This window comes from Ptychodera flava, chromosome 1, assembly GCF_041260155.1.
Source record: "Ptychodera flava strain L36383 chromosome 1, AS_Pfla_20210202, whole genome shotgun sequence".
Classification (NCBI taxonomy): Eukaryota; Metazoa; Hemichordata; class Enteropneusta; family Ptychoderidae; genus Ptychodera; species Ptychodera flava.
In genome coordinates this window covers 381,408-400,630 of record NC_091928.1, presented here as the reverse complement: position 1 = coordinate 400,630, position 19,223 = coordinate 381,408, and the positions used below count along the sequence as shown (strand labels likewise).

The 19,223-nt window shown below is 35.9% G+C and overlaps 1 protein-coding gene and 1 long non-coding RNA gene across 8 annotated transcripts in view; both read right to left on the bottom strand.

Annotated features, from left to right (window-relative positions):
- The window catches only part of LOC139144462 (patatin-like phospholipase domain-containing protein 4), a 37,574-nt gene extending 25,728 nt beyond the window's left edge, over positions 1-11,846 (bottom strand). The window contains exons 1-2 of one of the 7 annotated variants that reach the window (XM_070675424.1): positions 11,404-11,846; positions 9,123-9,320 (exon numbers count right to left, since the gene is read on the bottom strand). In XM_070675424.1, coding sequence (XP_070531525.1) covers positions 9,123-9,311 — 189 coding nt within the window. In that variant the 5' untranslated portion in view covers positions 9,312-9,320; positions 11,404-11,846. Of the gene's footprint in view, positions 1-9,122; positions 9,321-10,873 lie in introns of all 7 variants that reach the window. The other 6 variants (XM_070695037.1, XM_070718569.1, XM_070690711.1 and 3 more) reach the window with 6 other exon arrangements.
- Positions 11,847-15,614: 3,768 nt separating this feature from the next.
- On the bottom strand, positions 15,615-18,992 carry LOC139115735 (uncharacterized). The gene is made up of 3 exons (XR_011548184.1): positions 18,314-18,992; positions 16,994-17,302; positions 15,615-16,678 (listed from the first exon to the last, which is right to left on the bottom strand). It is a non-coding gene; the product is annotated as an uncharacterized lncRNA (long non-coding RNA).
- Between the last annotated feature and the right edge of the window lie 231 nt (positions 18,993-19,223).

Genomic DNA, 19,223 nt, shown 5'->3' with positions numbered 1-19,223 from the left:
TCCGTCCACTCAAATATCTTGAGAACCGCAGTACTTACTGATTTGATATTTGTTGTGTAGATGAAAAATATGATTTTAAGAAACACTTTTTTTTAATTTTTTGATATTGTTGAAAATAGGCAAATTAATGCCAAAAAAGGTGTTTTTGGTAAAAAATCTTCTTCTTCATAACCGCTGGTCAGACAGCTTTGTTATTTGGTATACAGGTCCCTAGGGATAACCCAACTTAGATTTGTTCAAATTGTGATGAAATATGCAAATGTGTATTTTTAAGGAATTTTTTGTCATTTTTGGTCAAAGTTTGGCTTACATTGCATGTAATGCTTGTACTGTATAAACCCTATCAATTCACCCAGAAAAATATAATAATATGATTTTAAATAATTGAATTAATTAGGAAATCGTCAAAGCCAAAATAATTTTAGTGTGGAATTATCAGAAAGTTCAACTTTTTTTGACAGTTCATCGTGAATTGAGGATTAAAACATGTAAAGGCAACTTTCCTGAATCCCAACTTTGATATATTCTGAACCACCATTTATGTTATCGAAAAGAAATTGCTCATAATAGTTTGTCATGATAGGGTGGTCAAATAAATAGAGATAGAGAAAGTTCTAATTTCCATTTATGGTTGACTTGGTAAGGATAAAATAAGATTACTTTTTGAGGAAAAAAATAGAGTGGTCAATTAAAAGAGTGGTCAAAGTGATAGGGTTTTTATGGTAAAGCTGGGCTGTAAGATTCTTCGTGCTATTTATAGCAATTATGCAATCTGTGTAAACAGTGCAATGAAAGTGTAACATGATTCCTTATAATGCTTTGATGACCTTGAACTTCTTAAGTTTCAAACATTTGTCTCTTCAGTGTGCTTTCTCTGAGTACGTACAGTCTCAACTTATTCAACAGAACTTACTTACAATGTTAATTTGAAAGTTAAAATGTCCCTAGGATGACCTTAGTGAGATAATTTCATACAGTCAGGAAATACTTAATTTTGTATCCATGTCTATAGTAGGTTCAGGGACTTTGGCCCTATGTTTACATGTTTTACATTGATGACATGAAAGATCTGCACGAAATACATCATAAGCTTGGGGCAGGTTGTAGATGTGGCTTGCAAAAGTTCCAAATGGGCAAAAATTGTCCTAGCACAGGGTACATAACCGCTGACAAATGCTTAAAACAAATTTGACATGACGAAGTGTTACATGATCTATTGTTATTCAGTACCCATTCACACGTATGCCCATTTCAAAGTCCAGATAGTTAACCCATGGCCTCTGTAATGTGTATTACACACAGACACTTTTACAAAAAAATGGCATTAATTGTACAGAATGTATTTCAGGTAAGGCTCGCCTAAACTCACAATGAGGTCCAATCATCCCTCCCGACCAAGTCCAAGTAAGGACATGTAATGAAAAAATGCATTAAATGTAAAGAATGTAATTCGTGCAGATCTTTAAAGTGGCACTCCCACTTGGTAACATTTTTGGAGCACATTTTTTTAATGCCTACGGTCGACATTTGACGTGGCGACTGCGCGCGGATCACGAGATATCGATAAAAACATGTCCTCAAAAACGTAAAAGTTTGAATTCCGGTGGCCCACCTAAAATCAGATTCCGAACATCGAACGTTCAGCATTGGGGCCGTTGTCAACTAAGCTATGGAGTACGAGTCTACGCTGACGCTGCTGTACGCCACAGTATCACTCGCATCGGTGTTCGGTCATGCCCCCTGGGGGAAAGCCTAGTCTTACTGACTCTGAGAAAAAACGGAAAACAAAGTTTGATTCCACCAGAATTCACATAGGTGACTAGCACAGTTACGTGCGGTTGATACATAGCGGCCGCTGAGTGGTATGCATAGACGCATACTACGCGCGCGGCGTACTGTGTGGCAGACGACAAAATGTAGTCATATGAGGCAGCTAATATTTGACACGTAAAAACTGATGTTTATGTGGTATTGGTTAAAAATATAGTACAACTGATTTAGAATAATGAAAATGACAAAAACTAAGTAGAAGTTTTACAAAACTTACCTGAGGTAATGGCATAATGCTGTATATAAAGTCTTTGCAGTGAGAAGTAAATTAATTGCGTCGTTTGAACTTATTGCAGACTCCCTAGAATATCGTCAATCAGCACAACAACATACCTTCGGGGGATTTCGGGTGAAAATAAGAAACGATGATCATCGTAAAACTTCGGGATGTGAAAAATACGCTGGGGAAATGACATGTTTTTATCGATATCTCGCGATCCTTGCGCAGTCGCCACGTCAAATATCGACCGTTGGCATTAAAAAAATGTTTTAAAAATGTTACCAAGTGGGAGTGCCTCTTTAATGTAAAGAATGTATTAAATGTAAAGACAGTATTTTGTGCAAGCCCATCTAGACCTAGCCTCAATCGTATATAATTTGTGACAACCTTGTTCATGCATGATCAGTCCTAAGTAATAATTTTGCTACTCTGAAAAGAAATTAAACAAACTCTAATGACCCATTATACGCTTCTAACCTCTCCGTAGTTGAGTTTTACATGTAACAAGGATGAACAGCACACATGTACATGTGCTGGTTTTACTGAGGAATGCTGTTCAGTGGAATGCCAACCCCTGGTCACAAATTAGTTTATGGCACTAGTATGATACTTATCAGTGACTTTGTATACACATTGTGTACCGAAGTTCTTTGGTAATTACCAATCAAAGTCTCAATATCATCAGCGAAGTTGCTGGGTAATTAGTAAGTTTGGTGTCCGGATAAGTCGTAAAACCACAGTAAATACAACATAACTTGAAGTATTAAAATCTTGATCTAAAATCACTCTAGCAACAGTTTTCTGCTGTACGAGATAAAAGAGTGGTTGAACAATAACCCCATACGTTCAAACAATAATCAAAATGAGGTAAAATGAAACAATTGTAAAACGTCAACATTGCTTTTTAGCTCGGCTGTCAGCGACGCGGAGCTTATCAAATAGGTTGATTTTCCGTCGGCGTCTGTCGTCCGTCCATCGGTTGTCCGTCAACAATTGCCTTCTCCTTTGAAACCGCAAGTCCGATTGCTTTGAAATTTTACACGCAGTTCACTTTGGATGACCTCACTTAAGTTTGTTCGAATCTTGGTGAAATTTGCATATTTGTCTTTTTGGGGCATTTTTTTACTGTTTTTGGTAAAAAAATCTTCTCTGGAACCGCTTGTCCGATTGCTTTGAAATTTGATATGCAGTTTACTTAGGGTGGCCTCAGTTAGATTTGTTCAAATCATGGTGAAATTTGCATATTTGTATTTTTAAGGCAGTTTTTGTCATTTTTGGTAAAAATATCTTTAAAAATCTTCTTCTTCAAAACTACCAGTCAGATAGCTTTGATATTTGGTATATGTCCCTAGGGATGATCTATTTCAGATTTGTTCAAATTGTGCAGAAATATGCAAATTTGCATTTTTAAGGCAATTTTTGCCATTTTTGGTCAAAAAATCACAAATGTGTTTCTCAATAAGTACTGGTTTGATAGCTTTGAAATTTGGTATACAGGTTTCCATAAATGAACTAAGTAATACATATTGAATTTCTGATGAAATCTGTATTTTTGTATTTTTGGGGCAATTTTTGTCATTTTTGGTCAAAAAATGTGTATTTCCAAAACTACTCATCTGATAGCTTTGAAATTGGGTATACAGGTTCCCACTGATAAACTTAATGATATTAGTTGAAATTATGATGAAATCTGTAATTTTGTATTTTTGGGGCAATTTTTGCCATTTTTGGTCAAAAAAGTGTTTCTCAAAGAGTACTTGTCCGATAGCTTATATATATATATATATATATATATATATATATATATATATATATATATATATATATATATATATATATATATATATATATATATATATATATAGAATTTCTGATGAAATCTGTAATTTTGAATTTTTGGGCAAATTTTGCCATTTTTGGTCAAAAAATGTGTTTTTCCAAAACTACTCATCTTGATTTCTCATGAACAATATTCGACGTAAATTGAAATACATAACATGCAACCAATGTTTACATTTTGCCCATACACTAGATACATAGAGAAATTTCAACATTCAACCATTAACTCAGAAACCCTACAGGGAAAAGTAAACATTGTTTTCTTCCATGACCAGATGGCAGGAAGTGACTATTTACAACTTTGATACTCTCCAACATTGAAAAAATTATGGACTATATTTGTTCGAGACCAAACCCTAAAATCACCATCACCTTTGCTTTCTAATGACCTTTTTTATGCTGCATTTCAACTCCAAATACAGTTTACCTAATAACTAAATCACCACATTATGTACTCTAGGTTCATGTTGGTATAAAATCGGCAAAATTAAGAAAATCTCTACTCAATTTTTTAAAATTTTGTTCATATCAACATAATCTGAATAAGTTACGGTACTACTCACTGAAACCTTCATGCTAAATTTCAAACCACCATTGGAAGTGGTTGTTATAAAGATATTTTTAATAACAACAACAAAGAAAAATAAAATATTGCAATTGTTCATCTCATTCTGACATGGTAATATATGTATGAGAATATTTGTAGGGATTTACAAACCAAATTTCAAATCAATACTGTACAGCAGACTATTTCCGCAACTTTTTTTGTCAACAATTAGGAAATAACTTTAACAAAAACACAAAATTGAAGATATTTCTCTGAAAATTTAAAATTAGAGACCAAGCAGCTGAAAATGCTCCTTTGTATTGTGTACAGATTAACTTTTTGTGACACGTGTTGCTGAAGGAGGAAATCTTTGATAGCCCACTTCAGGTCGGCCTGATCAAAATGGCAAAAATAGCTGCAAAAATACATACGGTAATTGAAGATTTTACCATAATTTGAACATTAAAATCATCTGCAGGAACATGTCTACCAAATATTAAATCTATCACACAACAAGGTTTTGAGAAACAAATTTATTTCAACCTTATTACAATGTATCATATGAAGATTAACCCTAGGAACCTGTATACCAAATATACAAGCAATCAGACAGGTCATTTTTGAGAAAAAGATTTTTTAACCAAAAATGAGAAAAAATGCCCCAAAATACAAAATTGCAGATTTCATCAGCATTTGAACACATCAGATTTTGATCAATCTTAGGAACCTGTATATTAAATATCAAAGCTATCAGATCAGTACTTTTTGGATAAAAAAAATTTTTGACCAAAAATCGGGAAAATTGCCCCAAAATTACAAATATAAAAATTTCACTACAATTTGTATAAACTTGACTGAGGTTATCCTGAGGAATATGGATACCAACTTTCAAATCAATCGGACAAGCGGTCTAAGAGTAAAAGACTTTTGACTAAAAACTGAAAAAATTACCCCGAAAATAGAAACATACAAATTTTATCCCAATCTGTAGTACACACCTAATGTAGAATACCTTAAGGAACTTGCATGCCAAGTTTCAACCCAATATGACCAACAGTTACAGCATTTTCCCCCTCATTTGCATATTTTTGACACTGACAAGTTCATTTGAACAAATTCACATCTGCTGTCCTAGGTGCACCTGTACGCCAAATACTAAGACTATAGGTGCTACTGTTAAGGAGTTTTTGACGTGGACGGACATACATACATATATACATACATACATACATACATACATACATGCAAATGGATGCAAATGAACTGATTCACCTTATATGATAACCTCTCTTTGGTATATAAACATATACTTAATGCGAGCTAAAAATTGGGACGCCCTTATTCATCTTAATAAAAATTACCATTTTGATTTGTACATATATATTAGATGTTCACTATTTTGAAGATTTTTTGTTAGTGTTCTGTGTGATGGCTTTGAATTTTTGTTTGCAGGTTTCCATGGAAGAACTTATTTAGATTTGTTAAAATTACCTATACCAGGTACTAAAACTTTTCATGGAAAACTTCCCCCATTCACGTAAGACTTTGGGGGTTTTTTGGCAAACATTCTGCTTTTGATACTATTGTTTTTGTCAAAAATTAAACGACCATTAATTTAAATTGCCCTTATACTTGAATTTAAGTCCTGTCGACAGATTCTGTTCATTATACAATATATATATTATAATAATGTTTCAAGTAAACTGATGAAACAGAGAAATCCTATATTTTAGGACCTATAGTCTTTTTAGTCCCCGCGGATGAAGTCCGGCGGGGACTTATAGATTTGGTCCCTTCTGTCTGTGCATCCATCCGTCCGTCTGTCCGTCCGTCCCGTCCGGAGCCGTTTCTCAGACACTGCTTAACCAATTTTGTTCAAACTTTGCACAAATGCATAGCACTATGACCTACAGATGCACATCAATTTATTTTGCGATACGATTCAATATGGCCGCAAGGTGGCCATATTTTGGCGATTTTTCACGTCTTTGAACCAAACTCAAACATCCTTGAACCAATTCTGTGCAAACTTGGCACAAAAGCATAACACTATGGCCTACATATGCATGTAGAATTATATTGCGATACAATCCAAAATGGGCGTGAGGCGGCCATTTTGTTTGCGATTTTTCGTGTCTTTGAACCATAACTCAAACATCCTTGAACTGATTCTGTTCAAACTTGGCACAAAGGCATAGCACTATGACCTACAGATGCACATTAATTTATTTTGCGATACAATCCAATATGGCCGCAAGGTGGCCATATTTTTGCGATTTTCCATATCTTTGAACCATAACTCAAACATCCTTGAACCGATTCTGTTCAAACTTGGCACAAAGGCATAACACTATGGCCTACATATGCATGTCGCATTATATTGCAATACGATCCAATATTGGCATGAGGCGGCCATTTTGTTGCTATTTTTTCATGTCTTTGAACCATAACTCAAACATCCTTGAACCGATTTTGTTCAAACATGGCACAAAGGCAAAGCACTATGGCATACATATGCATGTATCAATTAACCTTGCAATAGGAGCCAATATGGCTGCAGAACTGCCATTTTGTTGGAATTTTGCATGTCTTTGAAGCTTAATTCAAAGGTCATTACACCGATTTTGTCCAAACTTGGCACAAAGATCATGCACTATGGCTTACATATACATGTCATTGTACTTCGTGACATGTTCCAATATGGTTGCCAAATTGTCATTTTTCCCCAATATCGCTGCCAGATGGTCATTTTTGGATTTCTTCGTCTTTGAGGCTTAATCATATGCAAATATTCCTTATCCAATGTTGTTGAGACTTGGTACAAAGATAAAGTACTATGGCATACATATGCATGTCTACTAATGTTGTGCTATGATCCATATGGTCAATAGACAGCCATTTGATGTCAATTTTGGTGTGATTTTTTTATGTCTTTGAAACATAAACATAGGTCACTGTCCTTCGATGGACTGATGTTCTTTAAATGTGATATGGATGCATTCTTGTGCACATTAATTTGTTTCATTATATGATCCGAATTGCTGATTTCAACAACATAGCTGATCCACTACCATTTCTAAAATTCCACCAAACCATGTGTATAGTATGTGCCATCATGACACTAGAGGCAGTGAGGGCATCGTTATGTGTGATGTAATCAAAAGTTCCTTCAATGGTCATTACCTGCAGAGATGGGTCAATTTTATTGAACATTCCTCAGATTACTTTATTATGCAAGTCACAGGCCTGATGCACCCGTCGCATCAATGTCATTCCACAGCTACCTAGACCACAGCTACCTAGACACCAAAGATTATAACAAAATGGACAAGCGGGGACTGTGTCATCAACGATGACTTGTCCATGAGAGAAAATTTTCTACATATGCTACATCACTGGTGAACTATAATATTATATAGGGCTCAGCCCTTGGTGTCGCGCCAGGGGTTATTAAAGATTGGCAATGTTATGTGTATTGATTCATGATAAACTGTAATTGTTACTTCATAAACGTTTATATGACAACTACCGGTATGCCCAGTTTCCCTCTGATGAAAGCAGTTCACGTACGTACACGACGTCAAACCCTGCAGCAGGGCAGGTGTAGATTTTCTGTAGCGTGTAAAGATTTTGGACAAAAATTGGCAATTTTTACAATGATAACAGCCTATTGCGTTAAACAAGGGACGTATTATGCAATCATTATCGTTGCAATGGTACCCGCACTGCCCACCTTCCACTTGCAAGCTGAAAACTATAGCGTTCCGTCTAAAACTGGCAATTTTTGAATCTAATTATTGACACAGGGGGCGCTCTTCTATAATTCAATCCCAGCATTCTTTGCGTATGCCCCCGTTCATATGCACGACAGTTTTCTCCCTTTATCTATATTAACGATATTTTGTATCAGCGACAAGGTGCATAATAACATTTACTGGCTAATAAAAGAGGTATATTTTATAAAAGGCATGTTATATAATAGCAGTTTGTTTCGTATTTGTTTATTTACGAGTACTCAAAAAAAAAAACATGGCGGCGCCCACGAAAGAAGGGTACACTTCCGGTTACTCGCATAGTATATTATGAATAAGCGCATGCGTAGTCAGTAAGCCGCTGGCGCGACTATTAAAATAATGTTTCAAGAATGATAGTGAAACAGAGCAATTGTATAATTTAGGAACTATAGTAATTTCCTAGAGGAAAAATTTACACTTTGAGGATTTTATCCAACTTCAGGGCTTGCTTGCTTAATTTACGTGGAATGTTCAAACGCCATTATATAAAGTACCAAGTATATTGTGTCATACATCTGGAGTGTCTCTAACTATACTAAGTACAGTGTAAAGTAAAGTAAGCCTTTATTAAAAAATCGTATCCCAATTGGGATTTTGATCATAAAGTACAATCAAGGTCAAGGTTTTGCAAAATCAACAACAAAAAAGTATTAAATAAGAAAAAAAAAAAAAAAAAAAAATATATATATATATATATATATATATATATATATATATATATATATATATTTGTCTGAATTTAAAACATGTATGAATCTATTTTCCTGCTTCACATAATAATGATTTTTCTATTCTTGAAAACATGTTTATTAGTATCAGAACTTACAAAAGATTTTGTTAAATTGGCAAAGAAGTACATACATCTATGTGTCATCAAGTGTGCCATACTTACTAACATTTTTTCGGGTGCAGTAAGCATAAATGCAGCAGCGATTGAGCCAGCTGATGTTCCGCCATAGCATTGGACTTTCTTTAGGACATTTTTTGCATGGTCTAATAGAGCTTGTGCTGAACCTATACTATAGATACCCAGAAAAGATGTCCCAGAAAAGACCACATTGAAAGAAGATGGTGCTTCCATCTTGACAACCTGTGGATATAGGAAAATATAATTTTACTTGAAATGAGAGGGAAGATTACCTGTAGTACATGTACCGGTAACTAATACATGTGTACAGAATCCATCTGGGTATATTTAGGGTTCTTTGACCATGGATCTGAAACCCTTTTAGTAATCGTTCTCTTTATTATTATTATACTTATTCTTTTTCTTCTTCTTCATTTCTTCGCTTTCTTCACTCCCCTCCTCTTGCCTGTCAGGAAGTTTGTTTCTTTTGTATAAATTGGCGGCACATACCGGTACTGCACAAATCAGGAGTTATGGGCTGTTTTGTCTATGATGTCAGCATCAGGAGTTATGGGCTGTTTTGTCAATGACAACCTTAATAAATGCTAATGATCAATCCACCCACACAAACATTGTGAAAGTGAGACGCACCAATTTTTAATCTATGCAAATCAGAAATGTTGCCGGCTGAGTGGGAATCTTTGAAAATGGCCTGAACTCTCAACGATGCATCATTTCTCAATGGCCCTGGCTTTACATGTCGCACGGCTAAGGGTTAGACTGAAAGATTCCGTCGCGTGCGGGTGCTCTGGCGCACTGCGACCTACGACCCTTTACCATAAAGGTAAAGGGTCGCAGGTCACAGTGCGCCGGAGTGCCCGCACACGACGGAATCTTTCAGTCTAGGCTAAGGGTCTAAAACCAGGCCAGTTTGATGCCTGACCTATCAACTTGCCCAAGTGCTGTAGCAATTTTGGAAATCACCAAGCAGCAAGAAAGAAATGAGTTATTTGAAGGCCTGTGCACTGCTTGGACGGTCAGAGTTGGGCCTCTTCCTATTATTTACTGATCAGAGTCTGCCGGGGCAGTACTGTGATTGCACATTGACGTTAAATTGACCATATTCCTAAGGGTCTATGCAACAGCTGAGTAAATTTGACATAAAAACTGATCATCATTTAGGATTTCAGTATTGTAGGGTACTTTTGAAGGTGTAAAATAATGACAGAATATTAAGTTTTTATCAAGAATATTAGTAATCATATAGTTATTAATAACACTGTAACACAAATGTGCAAATTTGGCACGTAAACTGATCATCATTCAAGATGTGAGTGCTGTAAGTATTCTCAACCCAAGAGTGACGTCAGTAGGTGAAACGCATACAAGCGAGGTGAATGAGAGATCAGATGATACAGAAATTGTGTGGAAAAAAGCAGAACTAAAAGTTATGTCATTTAAGTATATTGAAACTTTGAATATGTTTTGGTGGTTTAAAAATCCAAACCCCTTCACTGCACTGTGATGCAAAAATGATGTAAAAAACCGCAAGTACCCGGATGACCTGCAGTCGAGAATACAATAGTGATAGCAATATTGAATATTTATAAAAGTATTCATACTCATATATTAAGGTTTTAAACTCTTGTTATGACTGATGAAGCCCAATGACCCTGTGACATTTGTCGACATTGTGACTTCGGAACTCTGAAGACTTAAATTTGTAGCCAGTACCTTGTTGATAAACTTGCACAACTGTAGCATATTTAAGGTGAATTTGTACAAGTTCTCATTACCTGAGCCCCACTTTATGCTTCCAATATTCTCTCACAGAGTTTTCGTGTCAACCCCATTGCATTGTTAAGGAATACGAAGACCTCTCCACCGGTCATCCTATGGCTACGCCATAAACACAAGCATATGCCTGGCTAATGTGTACCACTACAGATCCTAAAACTGGCAGATCGTCCATGTAGCCGACACGAACTAAACGAACACTGCAGTCGTCGTGTATCACAATCGACTTTGGATGGACTTACGAACACCATGTCATGACACGGTCGAGATGAATTTTTGCAATGTTGGGCGGTTGAGCAAATTTCGATAATTTACAGGTGTGGAGTTGATTTCCAAAGACTTTCACGACGAATCGTATGCTGATGGAAAGCAAATCTCGCACAATTCAACGTCAACTGGACAAGTACTGAACACCATCTCATCTAAAATAATACCTAAGAAAGGCCGAGTCTATTGACACCAAGGTGTCAAGAGATACTCCGTTTGTTGAAATCCGCTTAATGTGTTATTCCAACTTTCAAGCACTTACACGGATTCTCACCTGCGTTGAGGTCTACTATTATATTATATTGCTTTCCTTTTCGGCCAGACGGAATTGCGGAAGTGGAGACCCTTCACAGTTGCAGTGTTGACGGTCGCCAACGTTACCAATGAAGACTCCCTAGTAGCGTCGATGCGAATTACATCTGCAGTCATGTGACATATGTGAGTTGGACCGGAACACAGGTGCTCGTAAGCAGCAATGGCTGGGTAGCCTGCTAGATCGATCGATTTTCAGTTCGATCTATCGATTCCGTAGTCGATATGCCCGCCACTGCGACGTAATATTCACTATTTAGGTTGCAATGGCGGGCATATCGACCACGCGATCGATAGATCGAGCAGAAAATCGATCGCTCTAGCAGACTACCCAGCTAACGAGCACCTGTGGGCCTGAACTTGTCGGTTAAAATACGACGCTGAAGTTATTTTCGTATTCGTTTTCGTATTCACATTCGTATTGGAGTCACTGACAACATTTTTTATGTTTAGTCCAAATTTCGAATATTTTATATTAAGGTTCTGTCTTTACAGAGCTTTAAGTGCTTTTACGATAACATATCAATACTTCAATATTTGAGAATGTAAGTTGAATAAGATCCGATCTTTTTAGGACGTAGATTGAAAAAATATCGTTCCTATCATTAGTCTTTGGAGGAGAGTTTTTAAACAAACATCATTTTCGTATTCGTATTCGTATTCGATTTCGTATTAGGCTAACTTCTATCACAACAACCATTTTCAACATTCTGTTGATATATATCATATAGGGCTCAGCCCTTGGTGTCGCGCCTGGGGTTAAGATTGGCAATGTTATTTGTATTGATTCATGATAAAATAGAATTAATTGTCACTTGCCATATAAGTTTGTATGACAACTATGCCCAGTTTCCCTCTGATGAAAGCAGTACACATATGTCCAGCGACGTCAAACCCTGCAGCATGCAGCAGTGCAGGTATAGATTTTCTGTATTGTGTAAAAATGTTAGACAAAAATTGGCAATTTTTACCATGATAACAGCCTATTGTCTTAAACAAGGGATGTATTATACAGTTGCCAAAATGTGCCACGGATAAAGTACTTGACAATGACAGTTTTGTTTTAACATATATCTTCTGAAATTCTGTCATTTGACTTGTCAGTGCAATCTGTCCATGTTGCAACCATACCAGAGAACAATATTATTTATTGGTCAACACACAGGAGATATCGATATGCACGTATCTACAGAGTGTGTTCACTTAATATCTAGAATCAGTGAACAATTCAAAAAGCCAAATGTAACTGAAAATTAATTTCAAGAGGCTTGGAAAGGCAAGAAGGGTGCATGAAAGAAGGAAATGAAAAAGTTACATCCCAAAAGGTTCTTGCTGATACTGTGATAGATTTTTTTTTCTTCCACATTAGCTTGCCAGTTTTTTTTTCATAAGTCATCTACAACAGAATTTTTTTTTCCCTTGCATCTGCTGGGAATTTTTTTTCTAAAATCTTCCATATCCTCCAGGATATCAAATGGTCCACCCCGAAGTACACAATTATGGTTCAAGAAAAACCCCTAGGGAGGTCCAATAGGTACAATCTTATGATAAAACGTAATTTCTTGGTGCTTTCCAATTTAACGGCATTTAGCTTGACTGTCATGCAGTTTTAAGTTAATTTTATATAGAGTCATCACCAGGCAAAGGGAAATTGTCAACAGTAGTTGCAGTAAGCATATCCATTTTAAATCATCACATTTTAGAGGTGTAATTTTTAACATCAAAGCAACAATTTAAAAGTAGAACTACTAAAATTGTCCATTTTGACTATTTCAAACTGCTTTAATTTACAAGAAATGATGTTTTTCTGAATGATTTTAATATTTCTGCAGAGTCCACCAGTTTAATGATGTAAATAGTGAACATCACAAGACATAATTTGATGATATCAAAATATCAAATGAAAATGTTCATAAGCATTAAAACAAAGATTACTCTTAAAAACATTAAACAATTTAATGAAATTAAATGAACAATATCATTGTGTCTCGCTTTACAGGATTTGGGCCCCACCTTTTTGTATCAAGAAAAATACTTCTGCTTAACACTTTCACCGCAGGAGGGTGCATTCTGCGCCAACAGGCTGCGCAGGGGTATACCGGGTGGATCCGAGCTAGTGACAGGGTACCCTGAATCCTTGCTGCGGTTCTGTAGCCCTGCCCCGGGGATGTGGGGGTGGTGGTGGTGGGGTGTGTACTTGCTCTGAGATGTGGTAGGGGTACAGCCGCACGTAAAAAACCCGGGGCCCATTTTAGATCTAAAATCTCGTTATTTTAGGACCCCATTTTGGACCTTATGACCTTTGACCCAGGTCAAAGGTCATTGTGTCAAAATTTGCATAAACGTAATCGGGTAAAAAGCAAGCATTTGCATGACACTCAGTTACCGGCACAGCCTACCACTATACTGCGTTTACGGCTATGTTGTTGCTGGCCAAGCCATGATTTCCGAAAAATGTTTTTGGAAATACTAAAAAATTTGAGTGAAAGAAACTACCTTTCACCTTCACCAAAGTTTTGTCCAGCTTCTGAAATTATCAGTTATCTGCAGTTACAGTCTGACTGGTGATTTTTAAAATTCCAAATTACAAGAAGCCTTCCCATTTGTCCATTAGGCACTGCTAGTTTTCCCATAGTGGACCTGTTATGATAGTGGTAGTAGAGCCACTTTGTTTCGATATTTTCTATTCGACAAAATTCACGAGTTCTGACCAATTAGTGATAGTGTTTTAAAACAAAGTCTGTATTTACTTTGGCTAAAGCCAGGGGGCCTCTTTCATGGTTCCCCTGCCACACAAAAAGATACCGATGCTCATTAAAGCATTCTTTGAAAGCAAAGTTTGTTGATGTCTGGAAGAAAGCCATAGAAAGTAATGAGAAACTAAATATTTATTGTAAAATTAAAACTTTTCAAATATGAGAAGTATCTGTCTTTTGTACAAAATCCTTTTGATAGAATAGCATTAACAAAAACAAGAATTTCAAATCATATTTTCCCAGTTGAAGTGGGTCGTTATAAGAATATTCTTAGACACTTTAGACTTTGTACTTTATCCAAAAGAGATATTGGAGATGAATTCCATTATGATTTGTCAAAGTCCACCTGCACAAGGTTTAAGACTGTAATTCAGGCTCAGCTGAAACATTTTGACAATATGTCCTTCTTCAATTACATAATGTCTTGTTCAGATGATTCCTTTGTGCATATTACTGCAAAGCTCTATATTACATGTAATTTTGAGATGACATTTTCATCTCTCCCTTGCGAAGTGTTTTCGATCTTGTAATTCTTTTGTTTTGTATTTCTTTTTATGCCAATGTCACGTATGTGTACACAGCTAAATAAATAAATATTGATTGCAGCTCAAAACCTAGACTCTCTCACAGCCCCTCGTCCGCTATGTAGCTCTATTCTCAACCATATGGTGATGCACCCTCAATGGTCTTTCTCAGCAAGCAAGGCTCACCAAGCCAGCTGGGTTATAGCGAAAATAAAATAAAAAAAAACAATTGTTAACAGCCCCTCGCCGGCTTCGCCAGCTTTGCTTGGCTTACACTCTGAGGGCAGTATTATGGTCTCCCGTACGAAAGCTACCAGGTTGTGACAAGATAATGGTGCAAGTTTGCAACATTATTTGTCTTACAACTTTGTTACAAGGAGGTTACTAGAATGGTATTCAAGGTTGGTATTTATTGTTGACATGGGAATGGCTAGAACTGGGGCCAACTTTGTCAGAAGCTTGTAGACTTTACCTTGTCTGAACCTTGGAGACTCCCCTTATCGCTTATGGCAATCTTTGTACAGAGACTGGATGTTACATAACAGTTTTACATATCCTCCTTCCCCCCCCCCCTTTCCATTAATTTGGGGATAATACCAATATTCCTGCAGGCAGTTTAGCAGTATATTGAACCATCACAGTTGCATCCTCATATTCTTTCCTTTACCAAACTGCAGTGATATATAGTTATACTTGCACATTAATACTGCACAGGTGTATGCATAAGTATGTTTGAAAAGTCTTACCACTTAGGGACAGTGTCACTCATACATTCCACAACAGTCAAGTACAAGTTCTTAATCATGAACCAGATAAGACCTAATGTAAAATGAAAGAACTTATTTATTGCTAAAATGAAAAGGAATAGCAGTGTACGTGAATAATACTACAAAAATGAGAGGCAAAGCTTATATTGAAAGTTGAAATAATTTTTGTCAATTGTCCAGCCTTAAATTATGCTCAAAAGTGAAGGATATTCAGGACCAACTTGTCAATACATGAAAAAACCTGACATACTTTCCTTTTACATATGATAAATATATATGTATGAATGCAATACATTATAAAGTGAAGGATAGGTTTATATTGATTACATCATGGAAATGTAAAAATTATTGTTAATAGGAAAGGTTAATCATACTTGTCTCGTTTTTGAAACACGAGTTTGGTAACAGCAATTACATTTTGTGAATGTAAAATGCCTAATTAATGTATAAAAATTATGAAGCCTTCTTCATCATAAAAATTTCTATCATTTAGGTATTTGTTGCATGCACTTGTTTCTATGTTCCTGGTAAAATTTGAGATGCCACTATTTCATAATTATATTAATTTTAGAAATTAAACTCAGAATTCTAACTATCAATGTCATACAGTTCTCAACATTAGGTTGAAGTAATTATATTAGGTTGGTGTTTGGATCAGATTCTTAATATCTTACTATCATATCATTGTCAGCTACAAAAATATTTCTTTATGTAAACTATGCAACTGCAATATCAAAAATTTGTGGCAGTATAACTCGTAATGTAAATTACCTTTGCAAATAAAAAAATGAATACAAAGCATAAAAACAGTGCTTTTCTCGTTAGTTAAAAAACCTATCATTACAAAGCAACTCATGAAAGTCTAAGTAAGCTAGAAGTTATAATGACAGCACAAAATTGTAGACAAAATCTGTGAATTATGCAAAGCTTTCATTTATGCCAGTGATGTAGCTTGTCATGATTGAAGTCAAATTGACTGAAATAAAACACACGGTACAGTAGCGTCAAAAGTTCCATAGATCTACAAATTACTGAAATTTTTCTTCAGTGGAATTATGGCTCACCAATTTATCTGTTTTTCTCTTTCTGCATTGTCTTGCTTGAGCACATTAATCGTTGATGACATCGTTGAAATTTAGTACACTAAGTCTGTCAGTTTGATATTTTGTGGATGAAAGCTGAAACGACAGAAATTTGGAACGTAAATGATGAGTAATAAGACCTTTGTCCAGTGCAGGAGTACAAGGAACAACCTCTGCTTTTTCAACTTGACTAAAGCCACCGTTTGTTTAAAATTTGAAAATAGTAAGTTGAACTTACTATGCCTATTAATATTCATACATTGATTTAGAACCCCACGAAATGGGTCCCCTTGTCTAGATCTACATGTACAAACATTGTATGACCCTAATTGATACAAAATTTTGTTTGATCAATAAAGCAGCTGTTATTGATGAACATACATGAAAAGTTGCAATATGCAATATACATACCATTTATCGATCCTGTTATTTCAACTTCTACCAGTATTAAACCATGATATCCAGAATTCTGCCACAGCCTATCCTGGTGGCTGCAGTTTTTCTTTCAAAGGCATTTGCGATGTGGTGATTTGCACTGTTTCTTGGGCTTCATGATTTTACTTTGGCCTTTTGCACTCAATTTCTTACCAGTTTTCACAGGCAGTGTGATTCCTTGATTGGTGTATTACTGGTTTGGTTTTGGTGACCTTCGACCTCTGCCCATGTGTGACATTGATTCATTGCTGTTTGAGGTTGCCTCATTCAGAGTTTTCCTGTCTCCTGAAAAAAAATGAAATCATGCATGAAACAAAAACCTTGATAATTTAAAAAAAACCAGTCTTCAAGTGTCAGAGTCCTAACATTTTTTTGCAGTTGAAAGAATTTACAATACAACTGGCAGTCCCCATGGTAATTAAATGAGCACAATTTTTTTGGTCAGGTTTTCACAAACAACAACGCATATTTACACCAACCTTCCCTCTAGGTCTTCATAGTGTTGCAATAATATACACAGTCTGAAAGATTTTTAATTACTACCAAGATTATTTATTTTCAAAATTCATCATGGCTCAATTGGTTTTTTATTAAAAAATAAAGAAAGAGCATTTTTCACAAGTTAACAAAAATGATAAATAGAAATCTTTTTTCTTTGAAGTTTACAATAGTAAGCTGACAGTCATTTCACTTCACAACCGTAGACGAGCAGTCATAAATGCAAGGTTAGTTTGTAGGTGACTGTTACATAGTACCGGGTGGATATGCGTTCTCAGATTTGGAAGGAGATAATATTCCTCAGTTCACAAAGTACAATGGTATAAATTACGTTGCGAAATATATAATTCACTAATGACTTGCAGAAAGTTTTCTGCATAATGAAATTCTGGAAGACACACAGTATGAGTTCTCAACCATACTACTTAACGCAACATTCAGAAAATATGAATGAAATGATCATGCTTGAAATGTGGAGCATTGTAAGCTAACCTTCACAATGATCTGATGTTACTGAAGCCCTACAACCACTGTCAATAGGTGCAAACGTACATGGGATTTTATTCCCGTTCATTATCGAGTGTAATGTATTTAACACAAGACTGCACTGCTCTTGCACTGCCAACCTGACGTTTTTGGAAACACTGGGCACAGAATATGATTATAGAGACACTGATCACTGATGGGGTCAATTGTTGTTTCATTTGATTAAATGTGTAAACAGTTCTCCAAAACCCGGCCAATACTGCAACCTTAAAGCTATCTCTATAAAGGGAAATTGCAGAAGACAACACTTACCTGATTTCTTTGCTTATATAATGGCGCGAAAATAACGCTGATTAAATTACCACCAAATTTCCATGCGATGCTGTACCGGTATTTTTCCCTGACCTTTATACATTTGTCCTCAGTGACAACGATGAAAGAAACAGTCTGAATACTCCATGTTTCTTCAATTCACCAATACACGACAGCAAACTTGTTCGAAGCCAAATAAATATCAGTCAACGAGAAAATATTATCAAATTATAACAATGAAGTAGTATTTAACGCAGCAGAGCCTAGAAGCAGATGTAGTATATTTCAACGGTAACTTTGTTCAGTTCAGATATTTGATTTGCCACCAAAGATAACAGAGCACATCACGTTTTGATTTGGACCAATCAGTAAGAAACATTCATATGATTGCTGATGTCATACAGATTGATCAGGTTGATTGTAGTTGTTTTGTTCATGTAGTTGATTTGGTACCAGAGATAACAGGCATATCACATATTTCATTCGGGCCAATCAGTAAGAAACATTCACATGATGTATGACATCGTCGGACCACTGGACTTATAGTCTTAGATTTGATGTAAACAATAATGGCAGTCTGCAGGTCTCATGTGGTAGAAGTTGCTTTGGTCAGGTGTGGTGTTTTTCTTCCAGTATCTTCAAATTACTGTGACAAGTGTAACATTGATGAATGTAGCTGTAAAATGTAAATTTTGCTGTGGTTGAAACACATTTGTTATTCCCGTCAGTGGTATCAGGGAAAAGTGTATGTTTATTATATGTATTAAAGCAGGTGCAGATGAGCCCCTGGCTTAGAAGTAAATTTCCAAATACATGTGAAAGGGACTAGGACAGCCAAGTTTTGTAAAACTAATGAATCTGTATTGTAGGTAGCAATGCACCTACTATTAACATTTATCATCTGAATGGA